We start from the raw sequence: 22,169 nt of genomic DNA, 5'->3' as shown, positions 1-22,169 counted from the left end.
AAAAAAAACCTCTGTATTGAAAATATTGCTGCTGACATAGTTTGAGATGAGTAGAAATACCATAAAGTAGCCATTAATTTCACTTTATTAGTATCAAAAGCATATACTGGAAACATGTTGACTTTTTCTTAAGACTGTAAGAGCAAGTAGTGCAATAAAACAATGCAAGAGTGGGCACCCTTGACTGTGAGTACTCATGAGGTATGAAGGCGTTCAGCAAAATGCTACCTCACTCCTTTTTGTTATCTGCAGCAGTATGGATCTGATAGAAGGAAAAGGGGAAAAACACAAGAGGAGAAAAGGAGAGGCAGAAATCAAAGCATAACATGGACTCCCACAACCTGGTAGCTTCCAGATATATTGAACTACAGTTCCCATGAAGTTTGCTAGGTTGGAGAAGGGTGGTCCCAAGGAATCAAAATACAAAGGCAAGAGTCTAAACTTGCTGGCAGCAGCCATTTTGAGTACTGTAAAATGTGACCCATCCCTGCCCTAGGAATTCTCAGTGTCCCAGCTTAGGTGCAGGACTTGTCATAGGTAGGAAAAATCCTCATCGTGGAACAGGGGGATAACTAGCAGGAATGGGACTTGCACAAGCCATATGATGACTAATTCTTTAGGTTTCTGCCCTCTTTTCCAGACAATGCAAAGCCAGTCAACTTTATGAGGCACAGAAGTCTTGGAAAAACATATATCCTAATCTGATGAAAAGCACAGAGAAAAGCTAGCAGGCAGCATCCGGCCCTTGAGTGCAGGACATAGCACGGAGGGCCTCTTCTGATACCTGCAGCAGCAGCAGCAGAAAGCAATCTTGAGACTCACATTTTCAAGTGTGTCCTTAAGAAAAGTTACAAGTCCATCCTTCAGCACAGAAGTAGAAGCCAGAGGATAATGAATGGTTACTTTTCACTGAAATACACTGCAGAAAGACTGGACAGCAGCTAATCATGGCTATTCACCGTCATATTTCTCTGCACTGATTGGGTATGCATATTAAAACATGTGTCTTAAGCTATGAGCCTAATAGAAAAAAATGTATGTTATATAAGGATCCCAGAACTGATCCTTTTATCTTTTACTGTCAACCCTGGAATATACTGCACCTGACATCAGTTCAACAACTTGCTGCACAGTCATCTATAAAGGTGACACACTTGATAGAGAGAGGATAAGTACTTTTTTAAATTACAATGGCATGGGTACCCAGAAACTACGCAAAAGCATCTGCTCTGTGGTGAAATGTATGCATGTGAAAATGCCCATCCTAATTTCCAAAAACCACACACAATGCATTTTGTACACATGCCCTCACCACCAGGCCTAATTCAAATTAAGCAAGATGCTCCATCACATCCCCCAAACTAATCAAGCAACAGCAAGACACAACTGTCTTTGCTACATAGCAGCAGCAGCAAGAAATGGAATGTAATAAGCCTACTTAGTCTCTATAAATAGAAAGGCTGGACCAAGATTCTCAGCACCAGCCCTGATGGTTGGAATCTACACATTCAGCTGGAAAAGGAACAAGTAGTCTATAGCTCACTGAACAAACAGCAAACCCAGTTCTGCTCCCACAACATCTGCCACTGCTACCCATTTCAGAGAAGACAAGAATGCTGGTTCCAAAAGCAAGGCAGGTCCTTTGTCTGGCAAACAGATCTGAGCAGCAGATTCTGGTAGTCTGGGCAAAGTCAAGATCAAACTGCTGTGTGTGAATACAAAGTATAGTTTAAAGGCCACTGACAATCTTTCTCTATCGTCATTATTTCCAAGACAGGCACTGCAAGTCAAGTGCAGCAGGAAGCCTTCAGCGATGCAAATTGCATTTGACTGCAGCAGTATTTCTGATCCAAAGTCTGATCCTGTCCAGCAGCCTTGGTTCGGACATCCATCCCAGTGTCTAGCGAATGTAACAGTGTGGGGCCCTTCTGACATCTTGCCAGCCAGAGGGCTCAGCACTGGTATAATTAGGCACTTGATTCATACCCCATCAAGAAACAGCAAACTATAGGCAATAGAGATCAGTACTTCCATCTTCTCTCACTAAAATGAGATTGCCATTATCAATGGCCAAGACTCTGGGTCTTCTCACCTGACCCTGGTCATTCAGCACCACCCTCCCAGTCTCATCATCTGATGAGAACTGAATCACTTTGAACTGATCTACCACAAAGATGTTCCTGTCTTCATCAACGCAGACGCTGAATGGCCTTGTCAGCAGTGAAGATGTCGGTTTCAGCACCTTCAGAACTGCCCCAGATTTCTCCATGATCACAATCTGCTTTTTGATGAAATCTGAGACGACAAACTCTTCCAAGTTATTAACAGCAATGAACAGGAATTTGCCCCCATGATAGCTCTCTGGCTGGACTCTGCCAACACACAATCCAGATGGATTGTACAAAGAGATAGAACACAGAGTTCCCTCGCTCACAGCCACATAAGAGTCCCGATAGGAGGCGAGGGCATAGGAGGTCTCGGAGCCTCTCATCTGCAATTTACGCAAGAATGCACCATCCAGGGTCAAAAAATAAAGATGAGTCTCTGAGGAACAGGCCAGGATCTCACCACAAACAGAAATACCACAGAAGAGAGAATCAGAATCAGGATCGGGCAGAAGAAGAATTCCCTGGAACTCACCACCAGGGCTATACTGCTTGATCTCATCATTTGCCTGATCCAAAAGGAGGACTTGGCCGGTGTGGGGTACCACAGCAATCCCAGTGATATTGGGTTTTTTCCTGGAGCAGGATGGATCCAATCCAAAGCTAAAAGCATACTCAGCTTGTATTCTCCAGCCAGTGGATGCGGACGAGTCAGACACAGTTGCACAGGAGTCTGCATCTGAAAGTGTGTCAGTAGCCTCGCCACTCTCCTCTCCAACAGAAGAGAGCACTTGGCTCTCTGGCTCCAAGCACTGCGCATCTCTTTCTGGCTGCTGCCCAGGAAACACAAAACGGAAAAGTGGTGCTTCAGAGAGTTGCTGAGAATTATCCCAGGCAATGACCAGCTCTGGGATGGGGCTGGGAAACTGCTGCAGTTTGTACGCCTGAAGCTCCTCCACCCTATTCCTAATCATTCCTTCTAGATAAAGAATCTCATAGTCCTTCCCTACACCAAGGATGTGCTGAGAAAACTGCTGAGTGCTCATCGCTTTATCCTTCTGAATCTGCAGCTCCTTTCGTGCTATGCGAAATCCTTCCAACTGTTCAGTTAGGGAGACATGCAGTTTAGCCAAAGCAGATTCCTTCTGGGCAAAAATGTAAGTTGTAATCTCTTCCACGTATCTGCAGATCTTCTCCTTGACATGCTCTCCGTCTGCTTTCAGTTTGTCCATCGCCTCTTCCATAGCTTTCTCTTGTTCAGAGATGCCAGTAATTATTCTCTGCAGGCTCTTGATCAGCTGCTCCACAGAGGGCCTTTCCCGCTGCACCGCACTGGCCATGGAGACCACTTTGTGCTGAAAATGGTCCAGCATGCGGCAGTCTCTGCAGATGGGCACACTGCAGGTGTCACAGAAAAAGCGGAGCGCCTCTTGCGGATGACTCTGGCAACACAACTCCTGTAAGAACCTCACCTCAGCATCATAATGCCCAGCCAGGAACTCTTCCAGGTTCACTACCTTATGATGCAGAGTGAGGCGGGAGCAGCAGTGGCCCTGAGTACACATCTGGCACAAGAAATCCTTGCAATCCAGGCAACGCGAGGTGGCAGCTACAACTTTCTGCACATTAGAACAGACTGTACACTCAAGGTCCTTCTTGTGCTTCATCTGGAACAGCTCCAAGAGACCATTGATGAAGAAGTTGGTCTTCAGGCCAGCAGCACCTTCTGGGACTTCTATCTGCAGGCGGCACTCAGGACACTGCAAGGCTCCATTCTCCACCAGGGGCTCCAGGCATCCAAGGCAATAGGTATGCAGACATGGTAGGATTTTGGGCACCGCATACAAGTCATAGCAGATTTTGCAGGTCAGAAAATCTTCCCGGATCAAATCTTGCAGTGATGTGGAGCTCTGAGTTGCCATGTTCCTATCCAGCAGGGGTACAAACAGAAGAGAGTCAGCAGGGTTCCACACCAAGAAATCCACCCTGAGAAGAGAAGCAAGAATTTTGCCATTAGATCTCACTAGGTCCAAACCTACTAGCTTCCAGAACCTGGAAAGGAGGTAAAGCTCTTGTCCATACAGGTGTAACTCAGTAATGAAAATAAGGAACTGTGATTAGGGAACCAGGAGCTGCCCCACAAAGGAGCTGGGAATAAATTACCAACATTAGTATTGTAGCACATGGGAACAGAGGAAGAGATGGGAGATAACAACATTTGGCCAAATGTAAGTAGGCAAAGGATGGTTTTCTCTTATATTAGTCACTGCCTACACCAAAGCAGTTTTTTCTACATTTAAGCGCAGAAAAAAACATGAAAACCACATGAGGATTACAATAGCAGCAGGAAAAAAATATTGCAGGGAGTGGCAAAATGGGCAAATACTGTATATTGCAGGGGAACTTTTTTAAAAGGGCAGTTTTTTAAAAAGAGAAATAGATTATTTCACTGTACTACTCCCAAGTCTATGAGTATATTCTCTGAAGTCCTTCCTATTGATCTTGATGGAGTTGCCTCTCAAGCAAACTGCCTTAGGTATTTTAATTTCCAATCCATCATTCAGCTATAATTTCCAGGTCCTAGCAGATGTGTTTACTTAGCAGTAAATAATAATGGAAGATCACTGGATAATAATGAAAGGTGTGTCTCATGTGCCTTAAGTATCCATGCTTGTCACCTCTTCTCCCCCCATTGCTTTTAGGCACTGGATTGCCTTTAGGAGCAATGTGGCCAGCAAATATTCATTTGATGCAGTTTTGCTGGCATGGAGATGAAGAGTTAGAAACATTTAACATGCTGAAGTTCTGCTTATCAGTTATCTGCCAAAAGCCACAAGGGCTCTATGCCTGAAAACTGGCACACCTGCACATTTGCTTGCCCAACCAACTAGGAAAAGACATATCAATGGCTTGGAAGACAGTCAATCTGCTATTTTCAGCTTCAAAATTCTCCTCCCCTCCTTTGTTCTGCCTCCATTAGACAGCAGTGAGACTTGATTTTTATATACACTGAGTTAGGATGACAGAAAACTTTGTTTCAAGTATTCACAAATGTTCAGCAATGGAGAAGTAGTACAGATGGGGCGAGAGGGCCAAGTTACTTGCCCTAAAGTCACCCTAGCCCCTCCCAGCACTGTGATTTTCAATCGGAGATATCTGTAATTCTTGCATAGAGGAAACTCCAAGAGCAGAATGAAACAACACAAGTTCCCAATGGGAACTTTGGGAAGAACAAGCAGACGTGGGGAGGGGACGAGTCGGATTGGGGGCAAAGTGGAACAAAGCGTCCCCATCGCGGTATTGATCCGAATCGGCCTCCCTCCTCGCACCGACCTTTAACTAAAGAAAAATCAATAATGTGCCATGAGAAAGCGTCACGTCTAATCTGGCCCCGGTTCAAGAAATGAGAAGCGATCCTCAGCCCTTAAAGAAACACGGAAATCCTGAGGCACGTCAGCGGCAGGGGAGAAGAGCTGGCCGAAGCTTTCCGGGCTCGACAGCTAGAAAGAAAAAGCGCCAGAGTTTCAAGGGGTTGCCACGTAGGCCACGGTCCTTCTCCTCCTCCTCCTCCGCCCTCTAGATCAGCCTTTCCCAAACGGGGGTGCTCCAAATGTCTTGTTCTGAAGCACCCCAGAAGCATGGCCAGGCAAACAGAACAAACGTCCGCAACCAGGCGCCCTCCAGACGTGCTGAACTGCAATTCCCACCATCCCCAGCCAACACAGCTCATGCCGCCTGGGAATGACAGGAGTTGTAATGGCACACATCTGGAGGGCGCCATGTCAGAGAACGACGCTCCCTTCTGGCCTTGTCGGTCCTGTTAGGAACGTTTGCCGGCCACCGCAGCTCGGGCACACACTCGCACCCCCCCCGACACCCTCTCCGGCTGTTCGCACACTTGCGGATACCTCTTCGAAGCAGGCCCCCAGCCCCGCAAGCAGTCTCGCCGCTTCAGATAGTGACGTCATTTCCAGAAGCTCTTTTCCTGCATTTTGGGGATCGCAGAGCTAGAAAAATGAACGTTCTTTGCATTGCTTGGAATGTCTGTTCAACTCTCAAAAGGTGATGTCAAAGGGACCCGGAAGTCATGTGTGAAGACAAAGGCAGCGTCAGTCAGTCTATATTCTTTAAGGGTTATGGATCTAGGGTTTCAATTGCAGGAAACTTGGGGCTATTTAAGGAAGAAGGCAGTCTTTGCTTCACCTTCACATTGGAATATTCCATGCGCGGGGGATTTGGAAGCAATCAATATTTATTTAATTAAAATATTTGTATGCTGCCCAATTGTGCCACGGCACTTCTGGGAGACTCACATGAGCTAAAACGCAATAAAACAATATAACTAAAGGGGTAGGACTATATCGGTGATAGTGGGGCAGAAGATGATAACAGTGAAATTAAATGCTGATACTCAGTCTGCAGTTGAATTGTTTGCATTTGTATTGTTATTTTGCAGTAATGCAAAATTATTTTTCTATTTTAATACGTATTAGAGGCGCTAAGAATTTTGGAAATTCAGTGTTCTTACCTGAATTTGCGTGGGCCTGTCGGGACCGTAGGTTCATAGCATAATTTGTCTGCGAGTTCATCCCAGGTTAATCTGAGTTCTGAAAAACCCCATGCTGTGTAGAGACTACAATGCAAAGATAGTGAATAGATAGAGCAATGACTCGAGGTGGGGCAGCTTCCTGCCTTTTCCCCTTGCAGTTTGAAGTAATACTTTCCAGCTGTTAGACTTCAGTCCGCCTTCTGGGAAGTTGGAAGCGTAAACGAAAACGAAAGTGATTATCTTTATAAAGTAGACTCTCAGATCTTTAAAGAATGGATGTTTCTTATCTGTAACGTGCCAGGCTGAAGCAGAGATTTCATATGATAGAACAATAGCCTGGCAATAACTTACCTGAATATTAAGTATTTAGGATGGCTTCCTGTGCCATTAAAAGGTTGAATAACCATGGCCATACCGTATCTGCTGGCATTAAGTGGTGTCTGTTGATTTTTTTGTCTCAAATAGCCCTTAAAGGTAAAATAGCTCTTCTCTTGCTCTCTGTTCCTGTCCTGCACAAGTGCATGTGTGCGCGTGTCTGAAACTTAGTTTTGAACTACTTGAGGCAAAGGAAATTATACCTTCAAAAATGTGGAACAAAGGGACACATCCATTTTCATAGAATAGTAAAGCTGGAAAGGGCCATGAAAGCCATCAGGTCCAATTCCCTGCTGTTGCAGGACACCAAGTTACACCAATCCAGTCAGATGACTGTTCAATTTCATTCTTAATGTCTCTAGTATGGAAGAGCCCACAACATCTCTAGGCAACTGGTTCCACTGTCATATCACTCTGATAGTTAGGAGGCTTTTCCTGATATCTGGGTTGAATCTGGTTTGCTACAACTTGAAGCGTCCATTACATCATGTCCTACACTCTTGAATGAACCACAAGAGATCTTGTCCCTCCTTTTAGTGGCAGCCTTTCAGATTCTTGTACAGTGCTATCATATCCCCCCTCAGTTTTCCCTTCTCAAGGCTGAACAGTTTTCTTAGTCTCTCCTCATAGGGCTTTGCTTCCAAACCCTGGATCACCTTTGCTCTCCTCTGAACCCTTTCCAATTTTATTGCATCTTTCTTAAATCTTGGTGCCCAGAATTGGACACGGTATTCCAGATGAAGTATGACTAGTGAGGAGGATAGGGGAACTAGCTGTTTTCGTGATTTGGAAGTGATACTTCTATTAATACATCCCGAAATAGCATTTGCCCTTTTTGTGGCTACATTGCATTGTTGTCCACAATAACACCAAGGTCTTTTTCTTTTGCAGCACTGTTGAGCCAAGTATGCACTTGGTTTCTTTTTCCTAAGTGGAGGACTTGTGTCTCCACTGAATCTCATTCTTTTGCTTTCAGTCCAGTGTTCAAGCTTATCTATAATGTTTAAATATATGAGGGTTCTTCAAAAACTTGTCCACATTTTTTAAACCCTATTAAGAATTTCAAAAATGAATTACATCACTTTTCTACATAGTCACCTTCCTTTGTGATGCATTTTCCCCAGAGTTGTACCAACTTTTTAATGCCACCAGCAAAAATATGTGTAAAATATCTTTATCAAATATAAAAGTGCAGGAGCTTTTTCAAGACCCCTTGTTATATGTGTGTGTGCCAAAGAATGGGTGAAAACATGAGGAGACAGAGCTGCTAATTTCTGGGAAGGATGATTTCACAGCCTTATTTCTGGTTACTTCTGTTCCCATGCTTTTGCGAAGTTGTAGCATGCAAGAGGGCTACATTATCTAGCAGGTATACTGAAAGATTTGAATGGGATGGTTTTTGGGATTAACACTGCCACCTTGAATTGGTGTTACTGAATATAAGACAGGCTGTATACATCCATACCTCTCAGTATTCTTAATGAGATATGCAGCTGCATTCTGGATTAATTGAAGCATCTTCAAAGAATGCCCCACATAAACCTTGTTACGTTAGTTAAGCTAGAAGATTACGAACTGTGGATCAGTATTACAGGATCTTCTCTATCCAGGGCAGAATGGAATCAACAAATGCTGACTGGCCACCAGAACTACCTGCTTATTAAAAAGCAGGGCTGGGAAAAACATCACTCACCAATTCTGTACTTATTCTGATGGAATAATCATAATCTTCTGATTCACAGGCAATGCTTCCTCCTCCAAGCATGACTTCTCATTTGTCCAGATTCAGCTTCATCCTGATTATCTATCTGAGCAATGCCCTCAAACACTTGTTAAGACTGAGAGCAACTCCCAGAAATTTAAAGCAGGGTGTTCTCAACATAGTAGTAATGCCTCACCCAAAACAAGAAATGATATTTCCTGGCAATTCGTTTTTGTAATGTGCCATCAAGTGATCTCCAACTTAGAATGGCCCCATGAATGAACTCCCTCCAAAATGCCCTATCTTTGCCAGCCCTGCTCAGCTCTCCTAAATTCAAGGTTGTGGCTTCCTTTATTGACCCTTTTCATATTTGGTCCTCCTCTTCTTCTGCCTTTGATTTTCCCTAGCATTATTGCCTTCTCCAGTGAGATGTGCATTCTCACAATGTCTCTAAAGCACAACAGACTCAGTTTCATTTTGTTTGCTTCCAAGGAAAGTTCTGGGTTGATTTGCTCCAAGGAACCATTTGTTCTTTTTTTTTTTCTCTCCTTCCAGCCCAGGGTATTCACAAAGCTCTACGCCAGCGCCATGTTTTGAATGCATCAATTTTCTTCCTATTGGCTTTTTTCACCATCCAGCTTTCCCACCTGCACATAGTGATTAGGAATACAATAGTGAGGATGACTGTGGCAGTTTATGTACATATTAAATGAGATTATACAATAAGATTATTGTAAGCCATCCAGAGATGACAGTAATGGATGGCCTATAAATTTCCTAAATAAATAAGTAAGTCACTAACTCCAGGCATTGTAGAACTCAGCAATTCAGTTGGGATCTTTTCTACCAGTTGGTTCGGTTGATTTTAGTATAATGATCCACTTACAAAACACTTCACAGTTTTTCATATGTATCATCTTGCAGAAAAAGGACATCTCCAGACCCATCTTTGCTGCATTTGCATTCCAAAACTAATGCTGGTGTATTTCCACCGCTCTTTCCCTGCATATTGAAGACTGTACCAGTTACAGCCAGGAACTGGCGGTCTCACAGGAAAACCATGCAGACTGTCACTTCGGATGTCCTCTATACATTTCCAGGGAACGGAAATGACTGCAGTGCATGTCTGCCTTTCATAAGTCTTGTATGTTTTGCTACAGAGGCCCTCCATGGGGCCTTGTTTGTTCCCGCATTTGAGCTGAAGCCTGGCTAATCCGTCTCCTCCCTTTCCCTTTCTCTGGCGTGTAGCTGCAAAATAGAGGCATAGCTCTATATTAAGAGAAAGAGGCCCTGACAAATGGCTTGAAGCAAGGGATCCCACCCTTATTGGCAATTGATCTAGCAACGGTGCATGGATCCTGAAACCTCCAAGCAAGGAGGAGGGCAAGGATCACGGGACTCTTTGGAACACTTGCACGATCTCAGTGGGAAATATTGTCCATTGTCCCTATTTTATCATATGCCAGTTACTGGTACATATTAAATATGAACTTGATGCTGGACTGTAACTTTCAGATGCACCTAACTGTGCTCATACTATCTCTGCCTTTTTGCTTTGGCACACAAGAAAACAGTTTTGCTAGGTTATACTTCTAGAATTTGGCTGTGTAGTTTAGTGGCTACATATGCCATTGAAACATTCAGGTATGGCTAGTTCATGATTAATGCAGATTGGAAAATGTAACCAGGGTGCATTTAATGCAAACCAAAATGCTGCTGATGCAGTGCATGCATAGCTGAGGTTACCAGGTTACATTAGGGTTTTAGACCCTGCTTCTTCACTGCTGTTCTACCTTTCTCTGAGCTCTGTGCCTTGTTTACCCTAGTTCCCACTCCATTATTTTCATAGACCTGAGAGAATTAGGATAGGAAAAGGCTTCATTTGCTGCCATTTTGTGCTTGTGCAGTTGTGGAGAAGCTTGTGAATCACAGATAAGGAAGTGGCAGCAAAATAGAATGGTTCAGGCAGAGACAAGTGAGGCCAGTTTTATCCTTTTGAGAGTTTGTAGCATGGATGAGAAAGGTGCTGTTAAAGCAATTGTATTTTAACTACTGTATATCAATTTATAGTGGACAGTTTGCCAGGCTTTGAAAAAAAATATACTATACAAAACATCTAATTCAATAGTGTGTATAACAGCAATGTTCTCTATAACTACTCTGTAACTTGGTTAACAACATTTTTAAATTATAAGTATATTCTTTCTATCCTTTGCTGTAATATTTCATTAACAAACATATAAAGGCTTGTGCTTAAAAATTTCATTGCCTCTTTCCACCAAGCTAGAACCAATTCCCATATTTTACATAGAATTATAACTTCACATAGAATTATAACTTTGAATAGTGCTAATTCAAATAATGCAGTCACTTCATGGGATTCATTATCCACACCAATCAAGCCTTACCCGTATACAGTATCTAAATGTAAACATATGTTCTCTGCTAGTTACAGATGTCACCAGGGCTACATGCTTAAACTCAGAACTGCTGCAATAGAGGAGTTACATTTATTTAGAATTCCTGCCTCACACATCAAGTTACTGGGAAAAGATTTTTGTGAATAGTAGCATACAGATACTTAAAATAAAATACAGAGTGAAAACATAAAGAAAAATGAAATAATAGTTTGAGGGCCACTTGAAAAATAAGGGTGTGGATTTATAGCAGGGTCCCCTCTCCTAGTGTGTTCCTCACTCCAGATAAAGTTGTGTTGAAGTTCATGATGTTTCTGGAATAAGAGCACTCTTTTGAACCTGAGCTGTTCCATTTCCGGGTTCTTCTCCCACTCTGGGTAGGCTTCTAAATGGCATGGAATGTGATGCAAAGGAACAAAGTGCAGACACAAGGAAAGTGCCTGCGTGTGGTTTAGTGGTGTGCACTAAGTGCATAAATTCCCACCACAAGCTGGTGGAAAAATGCCCACGTGGATGCCCATGCTGTAGGAATGTCAAGCGCCCTGCCCTTTAGCCTCAATTCCTTTGGAAGGGTATCAGGCAGTTGCAAGTAGGGGAGTTACCCTGTGGTGCTGCACATTGCCCTCCTGAGCACCAAGGGAGGGTATCGATCAACCTTGGTTATGCACAGAAGAAATGGATGCACTAAGAGGCCCTCCCTAGGATGCCCCTATGTCATTCAAACCACCTCTTTTTTAGAACATAATTTCTTCCCATGTGTGGACATCAACTTATGCTCTGAATGACCTGCAACATCCTTTCTGACCAATCATCCTCTAACAGCTCCCATCTATCTCTAGACACATTGGAACCACAGCAAAACCCAGACACAAGGTAGAGGCAGAATGGGGATAAAACAAGACAGAGGGGATAATGCAGACTGAAGTGTATGGAGAGTTCCAGCTGGGTATTTCTGTAGTGAAGTGGTTAGGAGTGAGATTCTAGTCTCTACTGGATGACTCTGGGCCAGTTATGAACTCTCAGCCTGGCCTACCTCACAAGGCTGTTTTTGTGAGAATATAATAGAGGAGGAGGAGACTCTTGTAAGCTGGCTTGGGTTCCTTACATGAGAGAGAAAAGTGGAATATACATGTAATAATACAAATAGCATTGGGCAGTTATTCTGCCCTTTCTTCCTTAGCAAATCTTCCACACTAAGAAAAAGGATAGAAGTGGCGGTAACATACAGCAGATTACAAGTGGGTCCAGAAGGCCACATAATTCTGTGAAAGTGGCCGGACACTAGCAGTCCTGCTTGGAAGATTGTTTACAGGTGGGAGCAAGCTTTTCTGCTTTGCTTGTCAAATAATAATTTACAGCCTCTGAACTAAGGCAGGCTTTCCAATATTTTTTTCTTCCAGCAGCCTTGCATGTTTAACCGACAAAACATTTGTTGGTGCTTTATATTCATTTCAAACTATTATGCCTAAAACTGCACTTTCACAGTGGCTTGGGCTCATAGCTAAAACTAGGTCTGCCTGTCAATTTGCTAGCAATCTTATGCATGCTTACATGGAAGTTAAGAGGCAGCCTTGAACTGAAAGTTAGTGAGAGGATATTTCAGCTCAGAGAACAGAGAAGCCTGGGAAAGATCAGAATTGGCAGGATGGTCTTTTGGAATCACATGACAGGAAGAAAAAGCTGTATAGCAGGAGTGGGGAACCCCCAGATGTGACTGTACTACAGAGCCTAGCATAATGCCTGGGGCTGAAGGGAGTCAGAGGGAGCAATGAGTCCCCCTTCTTGGCAGCAGGGAGATCACTGGAAGTTCCTAGAAAATAGAGTGGAAAGGCTCAGCAGTACGTAGCCGAGAGCATGCAAAACATTGGTCTTTGGTTTCTAACAGGCCTCAGACTCTGAAATGGGGCTCAAGTTCCCCCTCTACCTCTTCTTCCTCTTCTTTCAAGTCTCGATTGGGCTCAATGTAGTTATCTTCAATGAAGCCATCATCATCCTCAGCTGGGCTCCCAGCTGCTCCATCGATGGGCTGGTTCCTCTCATAAGCCGAGTCAGTTTCCTCCGTGCGGCTACTTCCGACTGAGTGGGAATCAGGCAGCCGCTGATGGTGGTAGCTGGCATGGTTCCGCTGGAGCAGTTTGCATTTGGCAACCAGTACAATCAGGATGGAGATGCCAATGGCCGAAAGCACAAAACCAGCAAAGTATGGCCAGCTCCTTCCAGCCTTTTCAAGGGCGGGCATGGTAGTAAATGCTGCAAGGGAAAGAATGACTGGACAATTCAAGGTTTGTCATTGTTCCAGGAAGTCCTATTCACGACATGTACATGAAAGTAAGTCTCACTGAATAGCGTGGGACTTACTTCCAAGCAAACATGCAGGCGATGCCTCTATGTTTTTTCTTTAATGCATTCAAACAGGAGATTTAAAAAATAGCCCCACTATAGAATTGGTTCCCTCTTCCAGGAAAATAGCAAAGCATCAGTAGTCATCCTTGTAGCAATGGACAACTCTCCCCGACAAATGCAGGGTGGTTGGCCCAATACAGGCATTTTGGCCAATCACTCCTTTAAATCTTCAGCCTCATGTGGGCAAGCCAGGACTCTGAGGTGCACCAAGAGCTCCAGCATGGAAACAGGAGAGAAGACAAAAGTTGTTTAAGACTGGAACTGGAACTTATTTAGAGTTATGGACGTCAGTTGAGCCTTCCTTACCGGATCTCTCCTATTTCAGAAAGTTATGTAGCCAGTAACATGAGAGTGATTGGAAGAAAATTTGCTGGAGGTAATCTCCAAATCCAGCCCAACTAAAGTAATTGAAAGCAGCATCTACCACCTGTGATAGACTAGACCTCCCACCACCTCCAACCAGCAAGCAGATGCTCAAGATGGTCATTTAGCACAGCTAGTGGGTGCCAGGATGGAGAATTTGGGTCTAGAGTTTGGCTCTCTCTGTGTGCATCTGTCTGTCTTTAGAGGACCTGCCCTTCCATGTACATACAGGGGAGAGGAAAGCATTTGATTCCAGAAAAATCCTCAAACAGGAGATTTGGGTGGGTGAGCAGCAGGAAGTGAAGTACCTGTGAGCAAAAAACAGTTAATCCAAGTTTATTTATTTTAAGGTGTTTCTATACTGTTTTGAGTAGCCTACGAGCGGCTCTCAGAACAGTTTACAGAAGGTTAGGTTCCAGGCCAAAGAGTGGACCAGGACCCCTGTACTTTTATTTCAAGTGTCCACAGGCAGCAGGCTAGTGGTGCAGACGGCCTCCCATAGATTTGGGGATCCATATGAAAGATTAAGCGCTCCAGTCCTTACAGCCAGCCCCTAATTTTTTGTGGGGGGGGGGAGGGAAAATAGCAACCCAAACTTATCTGGTTTATTATGATGCTTTGGATGGTAATTCTTCCTCACAGAAAACTCTACAGGAGAAGAAGCACCAGGTTGCAACTGATTTGTGCTCGGCAGGAAGAGGAAAAACAAGCAAAGAGGAGAACTGTAGCACTGGAGCCTTATCGTTCACCTGTAGGACTCAAAGGCCCAAGATCTTGCTTCACTTACTGTCATTCTCTAGTTGTGTTGGATTGGTTGAGTCTTCAGCACGAGGAAACCGAAGTTTTTTTCTGAGACTCAGGTCCCGATAGTGCAGATTTGTAACCTCATGAGTCTGGAGCTCTAGGCACAAATCATAGAAGAACTGTTCATCAAGAACACAAAAACTCTCCTTCTCTTCAGTTGCACTTTAGTTCCAACCTAGTTCCACCCTGTTTGCATACTAACAGCTTGCTATGCTCACACAAGAGTGCCCCTGCTGCAATAGGGATGTTATTTTGCTTTATTATTTGTACTGATCTTTTAACTGTTTTATTTACGTATGACTGTTATGGTTTTATTGCATAAACCATCCAGAGAGCCATGTGGCTATTGCGATGGTATATAAAAGCGTTAAATAAATAAATGGGTACAAAAGTTTTCATCCAGCTCCTGATTTGAGTCTTCCTAATACTGTGGACTTTGGCATGGTGCCAGCGGGTACCACTGTGACCAAATGCATCTTCTTGATGTATGTATTTATGTATTATAAAATATACGGGGCATTTATTATTTGAAATAATAACAATAATAGTTATCTTTTTACAGGGGTATATTATTGATCATCATCATCATTGTCAAAGGCTATGTCCTTGGTTCTCCACTGTACTCTTCACACGAGTTGTACCAGTGACATTTACTCTAAAACATTGGAGACCTTCATAAGGCTATTTGCTCCCCCTGAGGGTAATGCTCCCACAATGTAATGGACTTTTCCCTATTTTTCCTCCATTTTTGCATCTATCAGGTAAATGTATGCCATCTCTGGTGCTGTTGCACAGATCCAAAGGTTGTTTTTTAAAAGGGAGAATGTGTGTGTGTGTGTGTGTGTGTGTGTGTGTGTGTGTGTGTGTGTGAAGATTACAGCCATTCAGACACCTGATTATATCTACTGTGGCTTTCATGAAAATTGAAGTTAGCAGGTTTTCTTCTACACCTGGAAAACCCCTGCTATTATGAAACTTTTTGTTCTTTTCTCAAATATCTCATTTAATGCTTTGAAACTGAGAATTTTCACCAAGCTAGGCATGAAACTGCTACCATGAGAATGTGCATGCAGGCTGACAGATCACTTACATGTCAATGGTTTGAATTGTCGGTAGTAACCAGACTTTACTGAATGAAAAATTAGACTCTGGGTGCTTCCAGAGGAGACTTTCCTTCTGTAATCAACCTCCCTCATCACAGAATTTTACAGAGTCCCAGATAACACAATCTTCCTTCTTGTGTTCTCCCACTGCTTCATCCCTTTTGTTTCCAGAGGAAAAAACCATTACGGAAGAAAAAATAGAATTAAATGCACAACGTTGTTTGATTGGTAATGCTAGGAGCTATCTGTCTGGAAGCACCCACAGTAAATCATTCATTCTGTGTTGCGGTAGGCAACTTGTAGCCTTCTAGACATTTTGTTCTCCAACTCTCATCTCTTACCCTTGGTTATGGTTGCTAGGACTGATGGAAGTTGTAGGCCAAAACCCCTGGAGTTGGCCACCGCATTCTACATGCTCCTGCAAGAAAGTCACCTATTTAGCAATTATATTCATTCAACGAATTGATGTTGGTTCCAGAAACATGTCCTATTGTGCTCTACACTAATTATGATGGTTTCATGTTTTTGTATGCCCTTCACTTCACATCTCATTTCCTGTTCATTGCCTCACCTTCTCCTGGTTGTAGCATCTGCCTGAAAGGAGTTACAGTGCTGTGGGTTTGCACCCCTGGGTTCCCCTGAAGTTGGACATGCTGTATTCTTGGCACAGTTGACTGAACAAGTTCAACTGTATGCGGAAGCCTGTTGTTTCTCAGGTCCAGATGGACAAGGCTCCCAGGGGTTAGGAACATGGACAGATCAAGAGACTGAAGTTTATTGTTCTTCAGGAGTAATATATGAAGGTTTTTCAATCCCAGGAAGCTCTTTGGGTGGATGTGGGAAATGCTACAGTTGTTCAAATCCAACAGGTGGAGAGCACCAAGGTTATGAAAGAGTGAAGGATAAAGGCTAGGAATGCTGTTGCTGGAGAGGTTCAGGGAGTGCAGAGACTGGAAGCTTCTCAGAAAGGGTCCATGTTTGGGCATCATCAGGGAATTAAAGGACAGATCCAAGCTGGTGATGCGTCTGGGAAGAGAATTTGGAGGATGAAATAGGCTCTTTCCACTGCAGGCAGCCCGTCCCTGCAAAATGAATTAAAATCAATTCATGAAATGTCAAGAAACTGAAGCACCTCATTTGTTTAATTAATTTTTCCATTTGATTTGGGGACATTTCTCCCCAGCAGAATTATACAGCATGGAGTACTCCCCTCCCCCACCAAAAAAATTACCACTTCCATTTACCTAACAATAAAAATGGTTTAAAATGAAATCTGGGTTTTTCTCACTGAGTAAACAGGCTTTAGGCATCTTTTAGGCAGCTTTTGCATTTTACTGTTTGTAAGTGGTGAGCCCTCAGAGAGTGAGCAAGAAAATACTGATGAACTTGGGGTGCGTCAAGCTCTCCCACTGGCACCCCCCAGCTCTGCCAAGTCTTCCAGCCCAGAACACCCCCCTCCACCAAGACTTACCCCTCTGGGCATCTCCCTCCCGACCCCCGTCACATCTCTCTCCATCATATCATCCACTTTCCTACCCACCCGTGGTTGGCACTGCCAGTGCCTCTGAAGAGCCATGCCAGTTGTAAAGGGTAGCCCGTGCGGGTCTTTAGGGAGCAGTCAAGATCTGAATGCCTGGCTCTGAGGGGTCCTTCTCCCCAGTCTAAAGCCAGTTCAACAACGGCTTAGCAGCTCTAGAGCTGAATATTTTAATCCTTTATTTATCCAGTTTGGAAAGGTATAATCAAGTGCTCTCTCTCAGTAAAATTGAGTAAGGCTGCAATCCCATGCAAAGGACAGTACATTACACTGAATTCAGTGGTACTGTTTTCTGAGACAACATGCTTATTGCTAGGGCACAGGGCACCAAACTGGATGATGCTTTTTATAAGGTCAAAGCCCTTAAATAAGTCAATCCCTGGGACAACAGTGCATATTTTAGTTATTTTTGACTGAGGATGTTTAGACCTTTTGCAGCCTTTAAGTAAAGGAGAAGACAGATCTGTATCCTTGCTGTTGGTCAACTGGATTGGCATCTGAAATGGAGCAACATCCTCCATCACACGTGAGAGCAGCAGGATGATTTAGGGCCACTATAAAGGCTTAATCATGCCTCACTGGTTTCCATGGGTCTATTCATCAGTGTGCTTAAATCTGGATCCAAACTGGAAGGATATCTGGGAAGCGCTCAGAAGGAACATCTGGAAGTGGGGGCCATTGCTGTCTCGCTCTGCCTAATGGTAGGTCTGGCTGTGCAAGTGGTTGAAGCCCCATCAGTGAGGGTGTTCAAGGATAGGCTGGACATCCACATGGTAGGCATGTCATGAGCAGAGCTGGCTGGAGATGGGGGTCAGACTAGATGGCCCAGGAAGTCCCTTCTGACTCTCCCTGTTTCTAAGTGCTTTGGATACTTTTTAGAACTGAAGAGTGGGATATAAAACTTCTTAAATAAATAGCTGCCAAATGTGACATCCAGGTCCAATTGTACCTCACACAGAGAACTTACGATTTATGTTTGATACAGGTCAATAGATTGCCCAGAGAGCCAACATCCATCAAATACACTGGCCAGCATTTCCCGGAAAAAATCCTTCTCAAAGGTTCAGATTATCCTACATGATACACAGTGTAGTTCTTGCTCACCTGTTTGTCAATGTTACATGGATGTCCTGATATCACAGACCAAGTGCAAAACACGCTGATGGCCCAGGTGTACCAGGCATCTTTCATGGTGTTTCAGGTAGCTGCAAGAGAGAGAAAGAGAATAAGAGAGAGAGATGTATAAGATATAAATTGGCTACATGAGGATCTTGGAGACCAGCCCCCTGGTAACTCAAGGGGATGATGGACCTAAGAAAGGTGTAATCTGGTGATTCTCAGACCCCTGTCATTAAGAAGGGGTAGTGCCTTGCACTGTGATTGCAGTTGTCTTTGTCATGCAAATACTGTGTGTGCATGCATGGATGGATGGTCTTTGCAGCATCCATGTTCAGTTAGAATCCAGTCAGAGCAGACCAGAACTCAAGTTCAAGTCAAGGCATCAGTTTGGAGAGTCAGCTGGAAGGAAGCTACAAGATGGAAAAAATTGCCCAACCAAAGAATTTAATGATAAATGGAAAGCTTACTATACATATTTGACTTAACAAATCAGAGAAAAAATATAATTTATGTAAGGATGACCAGTTGATACATTTACTAATCAGTTAATTGGTGAAAGAATTTTATGTTAAATGGAAGGCCCATTATATTTCCTTTATTTAGCAATTGGGAGTATTATTATTAAATAGTATGTATATGATGATCAAATTAATATAACTGCTTTACAAATTTAACTTTTAAATTATGATATTGTTTTATCTAGGGAAAAAAGGAAAATCAATTATTAATTGCAGTGAGTTTGTGAATATGTTACAAGGTGAATTATCATTTATAATTGGATACCCATGTCAAAGTGCTTTTTTTTTGCAATAACCAAGTATAATGAAGTCAACATTGCAGTGATAAAATTGATAGAAGTAATAATAATTATTGACTTTTTGTGTAATTTCCCACACTTAGCACTTTATGTAATTTTTGTGTGAGGTCCCTTAGTATCTTTTTCTTTCTTTTTCATTTTGCTTTTTCTTTGTTTAGTTTCTTTTATCTCTTAAAAATTAACAAAATGGAAAACTGTTCAACAGAAAATCAGGTCTCAGAATCCAGAGCAAAGAATATTAAATATTAACTACTGCTGCAGTTACTGTGGTTCCCTGACAGTTAGGAAAAAATGCAGATTTTTTTGATTGAGAAATAATAGACCTAATGGCTGACAAGTAGAAGGAGGAGAAATGTACACAATTTTAATGGCTTGCAAGTAAACAGAAAGGAAATCTGCACACCTGCAGCACAGCTCCATTAATACAAGATGTCAATTCACTGCTCTGCCTTTAAATTGGCAGAAGTTTCCCTTTCACTTACTTCCTGGCTATTAAATTTGTGTCTATTTCCCTGTCCAAAAATGCAAAAATATTCCTGAAAGTTTAAAAGAAAAACAAGAAGATATAGTAAATAGAGTGCTAGCACCAGTGCTGTTTACAACTAGTCCCCCACCACCGCCCTTAACCACAGCAGTAAATGCTCCAAAAACGTGGGAAATAACTCCCCTTTCTGAAGACTCAGGGAAAGGACAGTGAGAAATTTCAGATCAGCACTTACAAGCCAGAGGATGGCATAGCTAAGGGGGCACATGTATTGCCATCCCTTTTTTGTGCACTCATTTTCACCACTTTCCACCTTTACTATTTAGTAACCTATATGCAGTCTCACCTTCTCAGTCTGTTACCTACTGCACTGCACATGCCACAGCAAGGCAAGACTACACGTATCTAACAGCCCGAAGTGCATATTAGCACACTTACAAAAGACCAACAAAAGAAATACTAAAATTTTAAAAATGAAAAACGCAGTTGCACAATAAATGCCAACCTGGTGATAGCGCTTCCACAGTGCCACTTGGGCATCGGTGGAAGGACTGTTATTGGTGGTAGCAAAGACAAGATTGCAAAGTGCAACCCGGCGGTTTGCTGCTCTTCCCAGCTGGCTTGCCAACTGACTCCGCAGCCCACAAATGACTTTGCTGTGCAGGTGTTTGCTGACACTAACTCATTATGGGTTGAACGACCCCCTAGAACAAGTTGTGGCTTGTTGCCTGTGTAAGAAACAGTCTGCATTTGGATCATATAACAACCCTCTGCAGCTAGTTGCTCGCATGAACCAAATCGATGCGTGGTGCTGGGAAAACTAATCCCCCATCCCTGTGAGGACTGCAGGCAAGTTTAGAGGGAACAGGGAAGCCGGTGGCAAGTGGCAGATACCGCAGTGCTAGTCAAAAAGTCCTTGCTAATCCAAAAAAGTTTTGGCCCCGAGAGCCTCCACTACACCAACAAGGAGGTCTCACCAAAGCAGGTAGGAAACAGTGCTGCATTTGGCGGGGGATCGGCTGTAACAAGCTGGCTTTAGAGCAGGCGCTCTGATAAGGAGGAAAGCCAGGCTTTTGGGACTGACCTGTGCACCGATTCCCATGTCTGCTGCTTATACAGATCATGGCGCAAAGCCAGAAGGCAGTGTTCGGACATGAAAAGCCTCATTTGCTCGCACTGCTCTACGCAGGACAAAATGCAGAAGTGCCTAATTGCTTACCTTCGTCTAAAACCCCGAGGAGTGCTTCCTGGCTCTGGACCGCACCCAAGGCCGCTACGCGCACACAGCCAGCTTCTCACAGCAAACTTGGCTTCCCCGGCTCAGGAGAGACGTGCTCACGGCTGCATGAAGGTCCTACCGAGAGGCAATGCTGTTGCAGTCTGAACCGATCACGACCTGTTCCCGCTTTCCCCTGTGGCTGGGAGAAGCATTTACCTGAGGAATACCGCCAGGCTGTGTGTTCTCCCTCTCTCTTCCTGGGTCTGTGTACTGTGGGGATGGCAAGTGCCCAAGAAAATGGAGGATGAATGCAAAAAAAGTGAAAGCCAGTTACACATTAACTGGACCCAGCTTCTCTTTCCTATTGGGCACCATGGCTTAATGGCAGAGCAAAGGGGGGCAAAGGCTGCCCTATAGGCACTGGACACCCACAGTTGTAGCAGTTTCAGTAAAACTGTGGGAGAAGCGGTTGTGAATGGTCAGAAGCCACCCTGTGTTTCTGTTTACCTGGGTGCATGCATTCTGCAGGAATGACAGCCTAAGTAAAAGGCATTTGGGCGTGGAGGATGTTGGTGTACCTGGAAAGGCAGTAGCTCCATGGCAGCATTTATGCTCTGCAGCCAGAAAGACCCAGGTTTAATCCCCTGGATCTCCAGGGAGGGTGGGGAAAAACGCTTGCTTGAATCCGTCCCGGAGAGCCACTGCTGAGTTGGGTAGATCAGCACCTCCCAACTTGATGTTCTGCAGATGTTTTAGACTTCACAGCCCATCAGCCCCAGGAAGCCTGGCCACTGATCAGATATGCTGGGAACTGTAGTCCGAAACTTCTGGAAAGCACTAAGCTGGGGATGGCTGGTGTAGAAAACACAAAGCTAGATGGATTCATAGTATCACTATGTGAAAGGGAGCTTCTTATTTTCATTTTTGTTGTGTGGAGCTGATCTTGTGAGGATGTAGCTGGTTTCATGGATATGGATGCTAATAGGAGTCCTACCCATTGGAGGCAGTGGATAAGTCTAGCGCCTAACACTAGCTGGTCATTGATCTTCCACTGAAAGTCACAATTTGTGTTCCATTCTGTTGAGAGTACTGTGCATTTTCCATGTGAACATCCAACTCTGTTTGGACCACACTCATTGGTGCCATAACCATGTGAACAGGGAAGGAGAATT

The 22,169-nt window shown here is 43.7% G+C and overlaps 2 protein-coding genes across 8 annotated transcripts; both read right to left on the bottom strand.

The window, feature by feature from the left end:
• LOC123029738 (E3 ubiquitin-protein ligase TRIM56-like) lies at positions 1 to 6,808 on the bottom strand. Of its 6 annotated transcripts, none has more exons than XM_044443005.1 (3): positions 6,634 to 6,808; positions 6,014 to 6,090; positions 1 to 4,091 (listed from the first exon to the last, which is right to left on the bottom strand). In XM_044443005.1, exon 3 carries the CDS (start codon positions 4,025 to 4,027, stop codon positions 2,006 to 2,008), a length of 2,022 nt encoding a protein of 673 aa, XP_044298940.1. In that variant the 5' UTR covers positions 4,028 to 4,091; positions 6,014 to 6,090; positions 6,634 to 6,808; the 3' UTR covers positions 1 to 2,005. The 6 variants fall into 6 exon arrangements, with proteins under 6 accessions (XP_044298940.1, XP_044298981.1, XP_044298951.1 ...); XM_044443046.1 differs by having other exon boundaries at positions 1 to 4,031; XM_044443016.1 differs by lacking the exon at positions 6,634 to 6,808 and adding an exon at positions 5,439 to 5,605 and having other exon boundaries at positions 6,014 to 6,068.
• A 5,461-nt stretch (positions 6,809 to 12,269) lies between these two features.
• Positions 12,270 to 21,265, bottom strand: CUNH1orf210 (chromosome unknown C1orf210 homolog). 2 transcript variants are annotated; one of them, XM_044450837.1, is made up of 5 exons: positions 21,214 to 21,265; positions 18,463 to 18,563; positions 16,393 to 16,903; positions 14,702 to 14,815; positions 12,270 to 13,398 (listed from the first exon to the last, which is right to left on the bottom strand). In XM_044450837.1, the coding sequence occupies exons 2-5, from the start codon at positions 18,547 to 18,549 to the stop codon at positions 13,037 to 13,039; spliced, it is 1,074 nt and encodes a 357-aa protein (XP_044306772.1). In that variant the 5' UTR covers positions 18,550 to 18,563; positions 21,214 to 21,265; the 3' UTR covers positions 12,270 to 13,036. The 2 variants fall into 2 exon arrangements, with proteins under 2 accessions (XP_044306772.1, XP_044306781.1); XM_044450846.1 differs by lacking the exon at positions 21,214 to 21,265 and adding an exon at positions 20,998 to 21,104.
• Between the last annotated feature and the right edge of the window lie 904 nt (positions 21,266 to 22,169).

The sequence above is a fragment of the Varanus komodoensis genome, unplaced genomic scaffold (assembly GCF_004798865.1).
Source record: "Varanus komodoensis strain SLA01 unplaced genomic scaffold, ASM479886v1 scaffold1, whole genome shotgun sequence".
Lineage (NCBI taxonomy): Eukaryota > Metazoa > Chordata > Lepidosauria > Squamata > Varanidae > Varanus > Varanus komodoensis.
Note: the sequence above shows the minus strand (reverse complement) of the source record. Positions and strands in the feature narration are given on the sequence as shown.

What these genes read in the sequence shown, in the direction of transcription:
- LOC123029738 (XM_044443005.1), bottom strand. Translation starts at nt 4,027, where the DNA reads ATGGCAACTCAGAGCTCCACATCACTGCAAGATTTGATCCGGGAAGAT.
- CUNH1orf210 (XM_044450837.1), bottom strand. Translation starts at nt 18,549, where the DNA reads ATGAAAGATGCCTGGTACACCTGGGCCATCAGCGTGTTTTGCACTTGG. An exon ending in CATGTAACATTGACAAACAG is followed by an intron (nt 16,904 to 18,462) that starts GTGAGCAAGAAC and finishes TTCATTTTGCAG; the next exon opens with GGACGGGCTGCCTGCAGTGG. An exon ending in GATGCTACAACCAGGAGAAG is followed by an intron (nt 14,816 to 16,392) that starts GTGAGGCAATGA and finishes ATTTGTGCCTAG; the next exon opens with AGCTCCAGACTCATGAGGTT.